A 17530-nucleotide genomic window follows, 5' to 3' on the forward strand; every position below is an offset into this window, starting at 1 on the left:
ATGGTGGCTTAGACCCAGTGAAGGCATGAGAGGTAAGAAGTGGCCTGAGCCAATAACATTTGCCAACAGACTGGATATAAGATACGAGAGGGCAGAGTCAGAGGTCACTCCAAGGGTTTTAACTTGAGTATCTGCAAGAATGGAGTTGCATGTATTGAAATGAGACAGGTAAAAGGAGTCAGTTTGGGTTGGGAATGGGATCTGTGGTTGGGATATTTAAGTTTGAGATGTTCATTAGACATCCAAATGGAAATGTGCTTGAAGTTGGATTTAAAAGTCTGTGTTCTGATCTGAAAATCCGTATTTGGACACCATCAGTATATAGCTTGTATAGCAGTGACACAGTGAGATCACCACGAGAGTGAGTGTAGAAAGAGAAAAGATCCAAGCACTGAACCTTGAGAAGGCACTCTAATATATGGAGATCAGGGAGACAGAGAAGAGCCAGAGAGGTAGAAGGAGCAGCAGGAGAGTGTAGTGTCCTGGACGCCAGGGGAAGAGAGTGTTTCAAGAAAGAGAGATCCATCATGTCAGATGCTACTGATAGCTCAAGTAAGATGGGCACTGAGAATTGATCGTTGGATGTAGCTATGTGGAGATGACTGGTGATCTTGGTAAGAACAGTTTTTTTGATGAGTGATCAAAAGCCTTATTGGAACGAGTTCCAGTGGCAAATGGAAGAGTGGAAGTGGAGGTAGCAACTATAAACTCTTTTAAGGAGGTTTGGTGTAAAAAGGAGAGAAATGGGATGGGGTTGCTAGAGGGGAAAGAGAATTATTTAATTTCCTTTTAAAGAATGGAGAAATAACTTATTTGTTTGTCTTGAATTTCTATCTTTTAAAATGGCGAAAGTTTCAACTATCCCCAAAGAAAGTCCTCTGAGGCACATTTTGGATAAGGGATCTGATTACAGCTATGAACCAATGGGTGAGAGGAAGATGATATTTTATTGTAACAATGTGTAGCCACAGTACCTGTTAGTATATCCACAGGGGGTTTAGGCAGGGTTATCTTGGGACGCTGTGCACCATATACTGCTGTCCTTGCTATGTTAGTTATGTCATTTATGATCTCCTGTGTCGTTGGTATATGTAAAACCCTAAGACCAAACTTGAGGGTTTATTTAGGATCTTCTGTTTGTTCTTTGGGTTTTTGGTTGCATTTTGTTAAAAAAAAAAAAAAAAAAAAGGATGGATGTGATCTACTAGGTAAGAAAGATTGGTGGTGAGAGAGAGAGAGGGTGAATTGCTGTAGGCAAGAGGGGATGGAGGTATCTGCTTAGAAACACAGTTAGTTCTTCCACTGTAACAGAAGGTAGAGTAAAATGGGCACAGTTGCTATGTAGATATAATGGTGGGAATTTGTGGAAGTTCTGTTTGCTTCTGTTTTCTCAGTGATATAGGAAACAAGGTCATCAAATGAGATTAGGGATAAGGCAGAAGTAGAAGATTTAAGGAGAAGGAAGGTATGAAATTATTATCTAGGAGAGTCAGAGCGAATGGACTAAAGAAATGCCCTGTGATTGTCATACATCATTAAATGCCCCCTTGAGGCTACTTATCATGAGTTAAAAGTGAAGTAGTTACTATCGCCTGCATTCAGCTACATACACTGGTGAGGAGTATGTGGAGAGTAAGATTTAAGCAGAATTATAGTTCAGCCAGTCAAGTATGGTGAAGTAAAGTAGGGAAAAAGGAATCAGGAATATTTACAAGGGAGTGATTATAGTGGTTGATCATGGAATTTAAGTTGGGTAAGTAGGGCAGTGAGGACATAGCTAGGGCATGGATGGGGGTGAGGAACAGTGAAAGGCAGTAAGTAGTAGGATTAGTGGATTATAGAACTTGGTTGGATAAAGGATGGTTGGAGTGGAAGTACTATAAAGAATGACATATATTGACATCTAAGGCCTCTTCTAAGAGTCTCTGATACTGAAGCATTGCCTGAAGTTTGGAGTTATTACAGTTATATTATCTTTTAAGTTCTAGAAACAACTTTTAAGTGCATGAATTGTGAACTCCCTAGAGAGTTACCAAATTTTAGTATTCTTACCTACATTGCAGACTTTGGAACTCTAAAAGGATTTTAATATTACCAACAGAGAATTATATTTAACAGTAAGTCTATTGAGTTTAATTTTTAAAACTTAGTATTATTTTAAAGGCCTGTGTTAAATGTGCACGAGGCAACTTGATAAAGCAGTTAAGAACATGGACCCTTTAAATTCAAATCCTAGCTTTGCTGTTTATTAGCTGTGTAACCTTGACTAAATTAACTTATTAACCTTGCTGGGCCTTAGTTTCCTCTTCTATAAAATGGCAATAGTAATAATATATACTCACAGGGTTGCTGTGAGAATTATGAGTTAATATACGTAAAGTCCTGAAAATAGAGCCTGGCACATAAAAGGACCGTATAGGTGCTGCCGTGGCTGTTGTTTTAGTATAATATTGATTGATCTGTATTTAGTATATACAGAATTGATTCTATCATTGTTTTTTTGCTTCTTTCCCTGACTGGCATCAGAGGTGCTGTACAGGGTTAATGTCACTTAGCAAATGAAAAGAAAATCAGTGTGTTTATTTGTTTTTTCAAAAGTTATAGCAGAATATGGACATAGTAGACAAGGAAATTTGTAATATATGTTTGGCATTTTGTTAGAATTAAGGCTGTTTGAAGAGAATGTAACTTCACCTACTTTTCATGCTGTTCTGTTGGAATAGCAGAAAACAGAGAGAGGCATTCTGAGTCGTCTGATTGGATAAAGACTGTCCCAAGTTACAACCAAACAAATAGTTCCATGGACTTTAGAAATTATATGATGAGAGACGAGAATCTGGAACCGCTCCCCAAAAACTGGGAAATGGCCTACACTGATACGGGGATGATCTACTTCATCGAGTAAGCACATGTCTGTATCTTTTCTAATGTGCCCTGCCACTGTGAGACTTGCCTTTAAATTTTCTTAACCTCATTTCACAAGCCTTCCATTTCTTTTTTTTCTTTAAAAATATTTTTCATACAAGTTACAATTGATTCTTAATCTGATTGTTTCCCTGGATGATATTTCATTTTTATTTGATTTGGATAAAGGAATATTGTATTTGACATCTGGTTTTATAAAAAACAGGAGGATTAAAAACAGATTTATCACTAATAATGAAAAATGCAAGGAATAAAGGATATTTTACTTTGCCTTTTTTTTTTTTAACCTTTTGGGTAGAGTGTCCAACTTAATGAGCACTTCACAAATTACCATCATTTGGAAGGGGGCCATATTTATTAACTGAGCTAAATATTTTCAGACCTAGAGATCAACGTAGAGATTAGTGAATTAATCTCAAATTGGAAACACCAAGAAAAGATCCTTTGATCACATTGTTATTCTCCCACTGCTTTGATAATAACTTTAATTTATATTTTATTGCCTTCGTATATATTTTCTTCCAGGATTTTTCTTTCTTTAAGATCCTCATATTTCAGATACTTAAACTATAACACTGTCTACTCAGCAGTGTGATGGCTTTGTTTTAACATTAGTATTTACTGCATGGTGACCTGGGTCCGACCTGCTCCGGGTCTTAGTTGAGGCACGTGGGCTCTTAGTTGCGGCACGTGGGCTCTTAGTTGCGGCATGCAGGATCTAGTTCCCTGACTAGGGATCAAACCCAGGCCCACTGCATTGGGAACGCAGAGTCTTAACCACTGGACCACCAGGGAAGTCCACTTTAAAATTTTTTCTTTTTTTTTTTTTTTTTTTGCTGTACGCGGGTCTCTCACTGTTGCGGCCTCTCCCGTTGCGGGGCACAGGCTCCGGACACACAGGCTCAGCGGCCATGGTTCACTGGCCTAGCTCCTCCGCAGCATGTGGGATCTTCCCGGACCGGGGCACGAACCCGTATCCCCTGCATTGGCAGGTGGACTCTCAACCACTGCGCCACCAGGGAAGCCCTAAAACTTTTTATTTTACTTAACTCTTTTATTTTTAAAGAGTCCCAGTGAGGGCAGAGACTCTGATTGTTCATCTCTGTATTCTCAGTCCTCAGCGCAATGCCCACACATCACAGGCACCTAAGAAATAAAGTGTTTTTGGAGCGAGAGAGGAAGGAATTCAGCCAGCAAGTAAACAGGGTTTTCAGGGCAGCTTTTTTGGCTAAGATAATGCACAGTATGGGCCATGTGCCCACCCTCTGAAACATTTTTGACTGCTTAGATAAGCATCTGTTATTATGCACTTAACATTTTATCCCTTCTTTAAGAGTCTTCATTCTCAAATTAGTGCCTCTAGCATTACCTTTCTTCTGTGGCAGTTTTGAAGTAATAGACTGAGAACAACAGGACTATTGAATCAGAGATATACAAATGAAGCCTGTAGGAGATAAATGTTCAAACATCATATACCTTTTATTCACTTTTCATCTTTGCTTTTGAAATACTTTTCTCCCTCTTTATTTTACTGTTTCTAATTGAAATCTTTGTTCAACAGCCACAATACCAAGACAACCACCTGGTTGGATCCTCGTCTTTGTAAGAAAGCCAAAGCCCCTGAAGACTGTGAAGACGGAGGTAGAGATTCAGAAACCTTTTATACCATACTTATTCTCTTTATCCCTTCTTGCTCTTCTTGCTTAGATAATAAGTTTTCCAAAATCCTAAACAAACCATAATGTGCATAAGCACATAAGGAGTGGGTGGAAATCATAATCAGCTGATTCTGGTCATTATGTCATCACATCTAATTTTGTGAGAGTCTTTATTTCCCTTTTTTTGAGAAGTATACAATTAAATCCTTTTTTAAAAAAAACCTTAATAAAAATGAATTTGCCATGTTTTAAACTTTGTTTTAAAAGAAACTTTTAAAATTCTAAATAAATAGTTTAATAAGTTAGGTGCATTCTCAACCACAGGGTAGCCTCATCATGCCTGCTAATCTCAAAAATATATTTAATTTAGTATCACTAGGATAGATATGCCAGTATTTATAATCCTTTGCCATTTACAGCAGCAATAGAAACTCAGTGAAAGTCTTTAATATACCTCTCACCCACACATAATTTTTACTGCTTGGTAGAAAAATTATCTCTCTGAGAATCATTAGATAATAATGCTTGTCTGTCTTGTATGTTATAGGTTCTATTTAATGGTATAGTCTTACAAATAAGTATAGAATTTACCCCAGCCAAAATGTTTGCTGTGCCTTCTTGAATATAGAGTATAGATGAATAAAGTTTGCATTCATTTTATATGACTCATCAGAAATTATTTACCTTGGTTCAAAAAAAAAAAAGAATGGATTAGAATGAAAGTCAGATAGTCCTCCTATAGATTGAATTCCAGTCTATGAAAAAAATTTAAGCAGAATTGATACATATTTTGTTCAGCATGATAGAACTTTTCTAGGAATAAACAATTGGAAAATGAAATATTTAAAATTTATTTGTAATGATATTTTTAAAAAGATACCTTGGAGCAAATCTACTGAAAGATGTGCAAGTCCTCTACACTAAAAACTACAAAACATCACTGAAATAAATTAATCAAGACCTAAAATAATTGAAGAGATATACTGTGCTCATTGATATACTATGTAGATAGGATAACACATATTGTTAATGATGTTCATTCTCCCTAAATTGATATCTAGATTCAATACAATCCCAATCAAAATTCTAAAAGTCTGTTTTTAAGAAACTGACAAACTGATTCTAAAATATACATGGAAATACTGTACAAAGACTCTAGTTAGCCAAACAGACTTTAAAAAGGACAAAGATAAAGGACTTAGGCTACCAGATTTGAAGATGTACTATCAAGCTACAGTAATCAAGAGTGTCTTCTATCCATAGGCTAGAACATGGATCATTGGAACGGCATAAGAGAATCCAGAAATAGATGCACACATATGTGATCACTTAATTTGCAGACAAGATGCCAAGTCAGTTCAGTGAGGGGAGGAAAATCTCTAACAAATGGTGCTGGAACAATTGGATATTCATAAAGAGAAATGAACTTCAACTACATCCTTACTCCATGTACAAAAAATAATTTGAGATGGCTCAAAGCTAGAACCCTGAAGCTTTTGGAAGAAAATTTAGGAGAATATCTTCATGATTTTGAGATTAGCAAAGATGGAGAAAAACAGTAACCCTTGTATATTGCTGGGCAGAATGTAAAATAGTACAGCTGCTTTGAAAAGCAGTTTGGCAGTTTCTTAAAAGGTTAAATATAAATTTACCATATCACCTAGCACTTCCACTCCTAGATATCTACCCAAGAGGAATGAAAAAGTGTCCACACATACACTTGAATGTAAATATTCGTAGTAGTGCTATTCGTAATAGCTAAAAAGTGGAAACAACTCAGATGTCCATCAAACAATGAATGGATAAATATAATGTGGTGTAATCATACAATGGAATATTGTTCAGCAATAAAAAGAAATGAAATACTATACATACTACAGTACGAATGAACCTCAAAAACTGTTATGCCAAGTGAAAGAAACTTGACACAGAAGATCAAGTATTGCATGATTTCATTCATATAAGATGTCCAGAATAGGCAAATCTATAGAGCCAAAGTAGATTAATGGTTGCCCAGTGCTAAGGAAGGGAATAGAGATTAATTGTAAACAGCACAAGGGATCTTATTGGGGTGATGGAAATTTCCCAAAACTGGATTGTGGTGATGGTTGCACAACTCAGTAAATTATTAAAAATCAATGAATTGTACATTTTTTCAAGCAGAACAATTTTATGTGATATGTAAATTATACCTCAATAAAGTTACTTTTTTAAATGGACAAAGAGGACTTCCTTGGTGGCGCAGTTGTTAAGAATCCACCTGCCAATGCAGGGGACACGGGTTTGAGCCCAGGTCTGGGAAGATCCCACACACCGTGGAGCAACTAAGCCTGGGTACCACAACTACTGAGCCTGCTCTCTAGAGCCCATGAGCCACTACTCCTGAGCCCGCGTGCCACAACTACTTTAGCCCGCATGCCTAGAGCCCGTGCTTTGCAACAAGAGAACCCACTGCGATGAGAAGCCCACGCACCACAATGAAGAGTAGACCCTGCTCACCGCCACTAGAGAAAGCCCACGCACAGCAACGAAGACCCCATGCAGCCAAAAATAAATAAATAAAAATAAAATAAAATGGCCAAAGAACTTGAACAGACATTTCACAAAAGAAGATAAAGAATAGCCAATTAAGAACATGGAAAGGTGTGTACATCAACTATACCTCAGTTTTTAAAAAAGCATAAAAAGGTGCTTATCATTAATCGTCTCTACAGTGAGATGTCATTCACACCCCCTAAAAGGGCTAAAGTCACATACACTGACAATACCAAAGATCCGTGAGATTGTAGAGCAATGGATCTTTTACTTGTTGGTGGGGATATAAAATTATGTGAACACTCTGGAGAAATGTTGGCAGTTACCTATGAGGTGTTATGTCAAGAGAAATGAAAACACATGTTCCCCAGAAGACTACCTGAATGATCATGACAGCCTTATTCATAATAGCTCCAACCTGGAAACATCCCAAATATTCATCAACAGGAGAATGGATAAACATTCTCCTGTTGTGGTATATTCGTGCAATGAAATACTACTCATCAATAAAAAGAAAAAGCTGTTGATAACACTCAACAACATGGATGAGCCTCAGAAACATGTTGAATGAAAGAAGCCAGACACAAAAGAATGGATACTTAATTATCTATTATTTAAAGCCTAAAACCAGGAAAACTCATCTATGCTGATAGAAGTCAGAAAATGATGGGGTTGGAGGGGAGAATGGTGAATTGAAATAATCCTCTGGAATGATGGATATATTCTCCACCTTGTTTGGGGTGACGGTTATATAGGCCATGCAATTGCCAAAACTCATTTTTTATACTTGAACAAGCACTTAAACCAATATTTTAATCATTGAATGAGCACTTAAGATCTGTGTATTTTGTTGAATGTAAATTATACCTCAAAATAATTTTTAAAATAATTTATTATACTTCCTTTGTCTGTAAGGCTCTTCATAGTAAGTTTCTTATGGTGAAGTCACCCATTGTGAAGGTAAACTAGAATATGTAATACTATAGAATTGGACTTTTTAAAGATTGTGAATGTGGTATTAGTCTTCTCGGGCATGTCTCTTTTGCTAGGCTCCATTCCTTTTCCTCCCGACTAATTGTTTCAGTTCAATTCTCTGCCTTTTCCTGCTTCTCTTGTAGAATGTATTTATTTTCATTACCTTAACTATCAATTTACTGTAGCTGGGCTCCTTATCTAATACCTCTAGTATTGTCCTCTGTTCTGAATGCTGTTTCTGTATTTCCCATTACATTTGAGACTTTCTTTTTGATTGCCCTACTAGCACTTCAGATAAACATATTTAAAACTGAATTTAGCATCTTTCCCCCATAGTCACCCCATTCCTCTTTCTGTCATAGGTACCACCCTCATAATCGTCTGGGCGAAAATCCTTTTGAGTCACTTTTGCTTCTTCCTCTCTGTTTGCTCTATTCCCTGTATAGTTTCCAATCCCTGCTGCTCTTTCTTTTTTCTATATTTTGCCAATATATTATTATGAAAATTTTCTAACATAGAAAAACTGAAAGACTTTTTTAGTGAATACATGTATTATAATGAACATTTTTCTCTATTTGCTTTTTCACATAGCTACCTATGCCTCTATCTATTCATGCTTTTTTTTTTTTTTTTTTTTTTGTATCTTCCTCTCCCTTCCTCTGACTACCACATGCTTGGATTTTTCTTGGTCTTTTTTTCCTACAGTTCTTCTCCAGTATATCTTTGATGCCTGCCAGTGGTCTGTAAAATGGTGGTGTTCCAACTGTCTGTTCGGGCACAGGAAGAAAATGTCAGAACTTTTCGTAATGTTTCTATTGGGAAAAAATAAATTGAGCTTCTCTACTATTTTATGTACAGATTGGTAATGGCATTCTACCTCATTCTATATGTCAGATAATCATGTACACTCCCCAGACTGTCTTGAGGGAAGAACATGGGTGACACCCTTGCTCTCGCCAAGACAAGAGCCCTGTAAAGTTTTGCAGTTACTTGTGCACAGTTAAGTGGATTTATAGACTATGTTACATGGTTTTTAATCCACACAAAATGAAAATGTGGCTTAAAAAGATTTCAACAAAGACACTGCTGATTGAAGATAATACAAATATATAAGCCCAAGCTAACAGTGAGAAAATGGCAGAGCTGACACTTCTCATACACCTCATGTGAGCTTTTTTAAACCACATTGAGGTAAACTAGGGATAATTGTTTATTTAGTCTTCATCTCCTTTTTATTTTTTATTTATTTATTTTGGTTGTGCCCCGCGGCATGTGGGATCTTAGTTCCCCAACCAGGAATGGAACCCATGCCCACTTCATTGGAAGCATGGAGTCTTAATCACTGGACCGCCAGGAAATTCTCCCATCTCCTTTTTATTTTTTATTTTTATTTATTTATTTATTTATTTATTGCGATATGCGGGCCTCTCACTGTTGTGGCCTCTCTCGTTGCGGAGCACAGGCTCCGGACGCGCAGGCTCAGCGGCCATGGCTCACGGGCCCAGCCGCTCCGCAGCATGTGGGATCTTCCTGGACTGGGGCACAAACCCGCATCCCCTGCATCAGCAGGCAGACTCTCAACCACTGCGCCACCAGGGAAGCCCCCCATCTCCTTTCTAACTTCTATTTTGTGTATGCTTTATTATGTAAATACATGTTAGTAGAGTAGTATGTATATGTTTATGAATATATATATATATAAATCTCTTGGAAGTACATTGTCGGATATTTTAGTGATAAGGCTACATGATCAAAAACCTTTAGCTACATTGTCAATTAATCTTTCTAAAATATAACTGCCTTCATACCTCTCCCTTGCTCAGGTTAATGGCCATTATAGTTAACGGCTCCCTACTGTCAGCAGAATAAAGTCGAGACTCCATGGGGAAGTACTGAAGATTTTTTGTAACTGAACTGTATTCTATATTTCTCTCCCAAAGTATTATCATGCCATAAGTATGACACATTTTTATCTTTGCCTTTGCCACAGGCCCATTTCTTCTGCCAGGAACCAGCCTTTTTCCCTGTGTCCACCTGGCTTGTTCCTACTTATCCTTTTAAGCTCAGATGTAAAGTATAATTTTTTGTAGCCTCCTCTGTCATTCATTCTCTTCCAGGTCAGGATTAGGTGTTCTCTCCTCTGCGCGCAACAGTACCACATGCATGTTTCTATTGTAGCACTTACTACTACATTGCATTGTTACTAGGTGCCTACACTCTATAGGAGCAAGGATTTTGTCTTATCTATATATCCCTTCAGTAGAGACTTAAATGTTTGGATGTAAGGAAGGAAGGAGGAAAGGAAAGAAAGGAAAAGAAGGAAAGAAGCTACTCTATGCTCCAGATTATTTTGGTCATCCTTCTTGAAAATAATATTTAATCTCTTTAAGGTTCTGAGGGAAGCAATAAATAACAATTTTGTCTTCAGACTTTCCTGGTGGTGCAGTGGTTAGGACTCCGTGCTTCCAATGCAGGGGGTGAGGGTTCAATCCCTGGTCAGGGAACTAGTATCCCACATGCCTCATGGCCGAAAAAAAAAAAAAAGTTAAAAACAAAAAAGAATTCTGTCTTCATTCACTAGTGAGGAGTCAATAGAGAAATAAGACACAGGAAACAGAGATGAGGTTAGAATACCATCTGCTGAGTGAACATAGCTTTAGCTCTGCACCTCTATTGGGCTTACTAGTATTTTACCCCTACAGGAGGCAGACTTAAGCAAACTCAATCTCTGGTCTCTGTTCAGCTGTTTGACCTCTCCCACAAGGCAGACATGGTGAAAAGACCAGATTACACCCTCTCTGCGGGCAGGGTAGCATCCAGAACAGCAAGAGAACCCAAGAGGCCCTGAGCCAAGCATGTAGAATTCATTCTGTAAAACCCACCAGTCAGATAAGACATTCTTTCTTCCTTGGAGAACAAAGTAAAGGGGCTCAGAGAAACTGGAAATGTTTCTCTGGATGAGTGTGTTCCACTAATGCTCTTTACATTATGGGTGACCATATGTCTTGGTTGGCCAAGGCCTAATCCAGTTTATTCCTGCTGTCCCAGCATAATTAATAAGTGTCCCCTTTTACTTTCAAAAGTGTAGAATACATTATATGGTCATCTTAATTATATCTTTCTTAAGATAGAGCAACCAAAATTGCACTCAGTATTTAAGGATATTCAAAATATTTTAATCGTAAGAGTTACTCTCCCACCCCCATTACTGGGTGTGCCTTTCTAACATCACCTGTACTTCACTATGGGGACCCCAAAATTTGGAACCTTCAACCTATTCGTTTTATGCTCGGCCAATCTTTTTCACTTTTGCTGTATATTTTGTCTCTTCCCACAATAGGCTATTTCCAGACTAGACTGTATCTGACTTACATTGGTAATTTCCACAATACTTTGCACAGAGTACATGTTCAAAAGGGGATAGTAATAACAATATTTTAAATGTCAGTTTTTATAGTTTAAGATGTTGTTTGCATTCTGCTGAACATTTAAGATCTTCTAGAAAAACCTCACAGTTTCTAAAACTTGCCCTTTTCTCCCAGTCTTGTGATATTCAGAACCTGTGTTTTTATACCATATCTGATGGTTTAATTGATGTACATATTTATCTTCCACTTAAAATAATTGTTTTAGGTAAATTTAGTTAAATTGTTTTATCTTAAAAATTCAACATCAGGAATCCATTTTACTCTCAACCCACTCCTTTTCTCTTAAGATGAAAGAAAGATTAAATTTTTTACTAAAGACATTTTTACTAAAATGTATTGAACGTCGATATCGTTTTTAGAATTTAGAGAATGGTAAAAGAAAATTATCAACTGACTAGAGCTCCACAATGAGAAAACAATTGTAATTCATATATTTAAATAAGAAAAATCCTATTTGGAGAAGAGGAAAGATAAATTCATGGGCTTTAGAAACAATCAACTGCTTGATATGCCAGAAATAGTTTTGCCTTTTGAGTCAGCTTTTGGGGGGAATGCTTTAGCTTCTAACACAGAAAAATACGGTTAGATCTCTCCTATCTCAAAAGTAAATTACCACGTTTTCTCTTGACCCTACTTCTCCACAGTTCTCACACTATGTTTTTCACAACCAAGTTTCCAAAAAAAAGAAAAAGAAAAAAAAAAAAAAAAGGCTCTCTTCTTAAGGGTTCCACCTTTTATTTTACTCTTTAATACTACAATATGCAGAATTGTGCCCCTTACCTTTCTAGTTAAACTGGTTTTCTTAAGGTTACCAATAACCTCCGGCCTGATTGCCAAACTTAGTGGACTCTTTTTAGCCCTTATCTTGAGTCCTTACAGCTTTATGAAGCATTTGTTAGCATTGACCATGCTCTCCTCTTCTGTCTTCTTTGACATCATTCCCCCTGACTATTCTTACTGTCTCTGCTCCTTAAATTGTTAATGCTCCTAAGCTTCTATTCTCCATCTTTTTCTATTCACAATTTATCTAGGTAATCTTGTCCGCTGCCATGGCTTTAACTACAATGTCTCCCAAATCCTTATCTTCCTACATTTCTCATTTGAGGACCAGGTTCATATTTCCAAGAGATTGTTGGATATCTCTATAAGGATGTTGCATAGCCCCTCAAATGTAACACCTCCCAAACTGAGTTAAATATTCTCTATACCTGAGCTTCCTGCCATCACCAAATGACATGACGTCCTCCCAGTTCCGTGTTCTGTCAATTCTGACTTTTAAAAACCTGCCATCTCTTAAGTGTCCAATGGTACTAGGCACTTTTCCCATATCATCTGTCTGCTAAATGCCTCTAAATCCAAATTAATACCTTTTCCTCTTCCCACAGCTATTTTCATCATTGGTATCCAGTAAATATTTGATAATATATCATCTTCATGCCTGAAGAGCCATTAACCTTGGGATCATCTTGGCCTCCTCCCCTCTCTTCCTCTCTCAGTCTTCATGTTAGTCATTGAGTTCTGTTGCTTTGACTTCCTTGTCTCTATTATCCATTCTTTCTCTGTATTCCCACTACCAGTGTCTTAGCTCCAACCTTCATAATTTCTTACCTAAGCTATTAATGACTTTCTTGTTTGTCTGCTTTTATTCTCACTTCACTTCATCTATTTCATCCTTTATTACTGCTGCCCATAATCTTTCCCAAATATAAATGTAATTATGTCTCAGTCCAGCTTAGTCAGTTTCATCATTATCAAAATAAAGACCAAACTTTTTAACCCAGCACTCCAGAAATGTGTTTTGGTGCTTGCTTATAAGACAAGCCACCTTGCATACATCCTTCACTCTAGCCCTATCAAACTATTTGTAATTACTGAAAATGCCAGCCATTCTTAATACCTCAGTGCTCTTTGATCTATGGAATGGCCTCCATCTTCCCAATCTCAACTCACCTTTAAGACTGCTCAAACACCACCCTTTTTTAGAAGGCTTTTCTGATAGCTGCTTTACCAAGCAATTGGTGTCATTCCTCTGCTCTCCCCAAAAGCTTGCGTTTACCTTCATTATATCATTTCTCTTTTCTGCCTTCAGTTTTAGACTATGAACTCTTTGATGTCAAGAACTATATTGTTTCTAATTTTTATTTTTGCATAAAGAAGAAAGAGAGGAGGAAGAGAAGGAAGGGAGGGGAAAAAGGGAAGGAAAAGGGGAAGAAATTCAGTAAATGAATTGACCCACTGGATAGTGTATAAAATTGCTAGGTATTTTTAGTCTTGCTTTTATTACCTTGATTTAAGTGGGCAAGTAATATCCACTTCTTTATCTGCATGAATCTGCCCTGCAAAAACCTAGCTAATGTTATCACATATGAGGGTTTAAAATGATTGCTAAAAGTAATCTGGAAGATAAATTACCAATTTGTTTACTCTCCTAAAGAAAGGGCTATACTTTATCTGTTAGTTGCTAATTTCTTTAAGTACTAGCTAAAATGCTGACTCAACTTCCACATCAACAATGAAATATATTAATTTTGATGTTTTATTTTTATTAGGCATTAATACATCCTTTTTAGTGAATTTTTCAGATAGGAAATGGAAAGTTTCAAGTATCTCTATAGTTGCTTCAGTTCTCCAAAATTCTCAAAGACAAAGCATAAATCCAGGGCTTCCCTGGTGGCGCAGTGGTTAAGAATCCACCTGCCAATGCAGGAGACACGGGTTTGAGCCCTGGTCCGGGAAGATCCCACATGTGACAGAGCAACTAAGCCCGTGTGCCACAACTACTGAGCCTGCGCTCTAGAGCCCATGAGCCACAACTACTGAAGCCCGTGCACCTAGAGCCCATGCTCTGCAACAAGAGAAGCCACCACAATGAGAAGCCCGCACACTGCAGCGAAGAGTAGCCCCCGCTCACTGCAACTAGAGAAAGCCCGCGCGCAGCAACAGACCCAGTGCAGCCAAAAATAAATAAATAAATATTTTTTAAAAAGCATAAATCCAGTTGTGGTGCAGTTGCAGAAGTCATCCTTACACAGCACAACTGAGTTCCCATGTTATTTCAAGAAATTTTCTATTAAAGAAAAATAGCTCTCTCATGAAATATCCTCAATGATAATGCTTTGGTAATAGTATTATAGAGCATTTTTTTACAGATATAATCCAACAGATATAATCCATGTTATACGCATGTAACAGTTGCTTAGTGTCAACTTAAAGGAAAACATACATGAGAGTTATGAGTTTAAGTTTTGTCCAGGGTCTTACTGAGGCCGTTAGCCCAGGAGACAGCAACTCAGGAGCTCTGAGAACTGCTCCAAGAGGTAGGAGAGGAGCCAGGGTATACATGAGTTTTTAGCTAGGAAATTCATGCAGTCAAGCATACATCTTAGCAAAAGATGACCGCTAATCACAAAGAACAGACATCTCAAGCTAATGGTCTTAGTATTTTCTATATATGGGAAGATGCAAGGATCTGGGATCATTGAAATTCTTCCTGCTATATGCATCTAATTATCCAGGGGCTCGTTTGTCCAAAGCACAGCGTCCCTCATCCTGTTTTGTTTTATTTTCATCCTGAATTCCTTTCAGGATGCACTGTCCTGGGTGACTGCAGTGGGTTGTATCTTAATCCCTTGAAGAACCGGATGATGAGCGATGCTCTTTGTCCTTTTTTTCTTCACATGGGTCATAAAATATTGTACCTACTTAATTGATGATTGTTTGCTTCCTAGCTGTGGAGGCTCAAAGTGAACTGAAGTGTATCCCAGTTCTTTTCAGTTGTTTTGATCTGTTTCATATAGTAGTTACTTTTCAACTATTCTCATCTTTTCCACCTCAGACATTTCAACCAGGTCCTTCAAAGGAAAACCACAAAAACTCACCAAGCTTCAAAACCACCAATTAATATATGTACATAGGCAGAAATAGTATGCTGGAGAAAAGGGGTGGAGGTGATTCAGAGCCTTTCATCAAGAGGCTAGTCATTTATTCTCTCCTTTTGTTCTGAATGTGGAATAATACTGTTTATTAGAGCATAACAGTTTGTATTGTTTATCAGGTTCATTATAATGGAATTTTTACTTACAAAGTTGATATACTACAGCTTAATGATATAAAATGAATAAGTACTTTATTATTTTCTAAGCCTGTTTGCTGTCTAGCATATGTCATTTGTATGTGTATGCACATGTGTACATATTTTTCAGCATAGCAGAAAAAGAGTCTAAAAGAAATTGAAAATAAAAGGGTGGTCAGGGTGGTCATCATAGTGTACAACTATAGGTTTTTAAAAAATTCCTTCTTGCTGGGTTCCTATGCATAATTGATAGCAATAAAAACCACCGTAGGAACACTCCTGCCAACTTAATCCATGTCTGACTAATAAAATGATTCTTCAGCAACCTTACCTTGGAAAACAGTGGGAGTGAAAGGGGATTCTTTCTTGACAGGGCCAGTTTACGTTGCAAAGACCAGATTTTTTTTTAACTATCAGAAATTCAACTACTTTCAGTTTTTCTGGTTATATTTTATTGCTCAGTTTACTTGCAATAATACATAATAATCCTATGTAAGGTATTTCTTTGTAACCATACATAAATATATATTCTACACAAGGCACTGTGTAGTTAAATAAATTTTCCTTCAGATACTTAGATCAAGCTCTTGCAAGGGACAGTAGGTATTTTCTTAGATTTTAAGCAAATCTAGATTGCCCTCTTGAAATGGCAAAAATCCAAGGCTGGACTTTCCTGGGGGGAGAAGCGGGTCAGAATGTGATAACAGAAATAATTGACAAATCCTGTCTAATAGTGAAAAACTTAACATGCAGCTGCTGCTTGTATTGAACTAGAGGGTGTATCTCACGTCATTGTTATCAGGCTTTTTAAATGAAAGAAATATACCAGGTGATTTCTTAAATAATTAGCATTTTATGGCTTGTGATTTGAATAAACACCTTTGAGTTTAATGTCATATTTTCTTCTGTGCTTCTGATTACTTGCCGAGATACTCACTAGCTATTGAAGAAACCACTCAAACTGTGTGTGTTCTTTGAAAGTGAGCCCTCAGCTTTCAGTCTATCTCCCAAATATTAGTGTAATAAAATAAAAGGCACAAATTCATTCTGTAAATTCTTTTCTTGTTGGTTTTGAAACTGGCATTTCACTCAATTCTGGTTTTTTTATTTGCAGAACTTCCTTACGGCTGGGAGAAAATTGAAGACCCTCAGTATGGGACCTACTATGTTGAGTAAGTTTGTTACCTCAGTTAATGTTCTCCCAAATGTTTTCCTTTCATTACACAACTTTAGGGAGTGAATGAAATACTTTATGCTTCTGCAGTCCAGCTTTCAGGTTTTGCCACTAGGGGAATGAGAAGGTAGGGACAGTGGGCATTTACTTCACTGACTGGGCTCCCTAGCAGTTGGCTTTGAAGTAAGTATAGAGAGACAGGGAAGTTGCCCAGACGAGTAACAGCTAGCGATGTTATCAGTACTACTGTGGCCTCTAAAGAGAGAAGTAGTAGATAGAAGACTGAAATAAGGTGAACTATTTATTATCACTTTCAACACTATACTTGCATGGTTCTGAAGGCAGTGAAAGGACTTTAAGGGCATTGTATCATAATGATCCAAACCTTTAAAGTATATAATTAAAACTGTTCTCTCTTTCAGGGAGTTAATTAAGGAAAACTTAGTATTCTTTTTGGGGGTGAAAGTTGCTTCTCACACAGCTGTTATGGTTAAATTTAACATAAATCTGTGTTGGAGTAGAGGATCAAACACCTGCCTATGTTAGCCAGAGAAATTAGGATAACATCAACATCTAATTTTTCTTTCCCTTTTCTTCACTTATCTAATTGCTACATTATTATGATCATTGAGATTGCTTTCTCTCCAGATGGTATAGATAGAATTTTGACCTCAGGCATCTAGTACCAGGCAAATAATTGCATCAGAGAGGTTACTATTTACCTGGGAACTAGGAGTCTGCACCAACTGCCAAGGTAGTAAAG

General features: G+C 37.3%; 1 protein-coding gene across 4 annotated transcripts in view; it reads left to right on the forward strand.

The window, feature by feature from the left end:
- The window catches only part of MAGI3 (membrane associated guanylate kinase, WW and PDZ domain containing 3), a 255355-nt gene that overhangs the window by 178537 nt on the left and 59288 nt on the right, over positions 1-17530 (forward strand). For 2 of the 4 annotated variants that reach the window (XM_059060460.2, XM_059060494.2), the window contains exons 5-7: positions 2724-2901; positions 4487-4566; positions 16708-16765. In XM_059060460.2, the coding sequence (XP_058916443.1) occupies positions 2724-2901; positions 4487-4566; positions 16708-16765 (316 nt within the window). The remainder of the gene's footprint in view (positions 1-2723; positions 2902-4486; positions 4567-16707; positions 16766-17530) is intronic. The other 2 variants (XM_059060470.2, XM_059060502.2) reach the window with 1 other exon arrangement.

This window comes from Kogia breviceps, chromosome 1 (assembly GCF_026419965.1).
Source record: "Kogia breviceps isolate mKogBre1 chromosome 1, mKogBre1 haplotype 1, whole genome shotgun sequence".
NCBI classification, from domain to species: Eukaryota; Metazoa; Chordata; class Mammalia; order Artiodactyla; family Physeteridae; genus Kogia; species Kogia breviceps.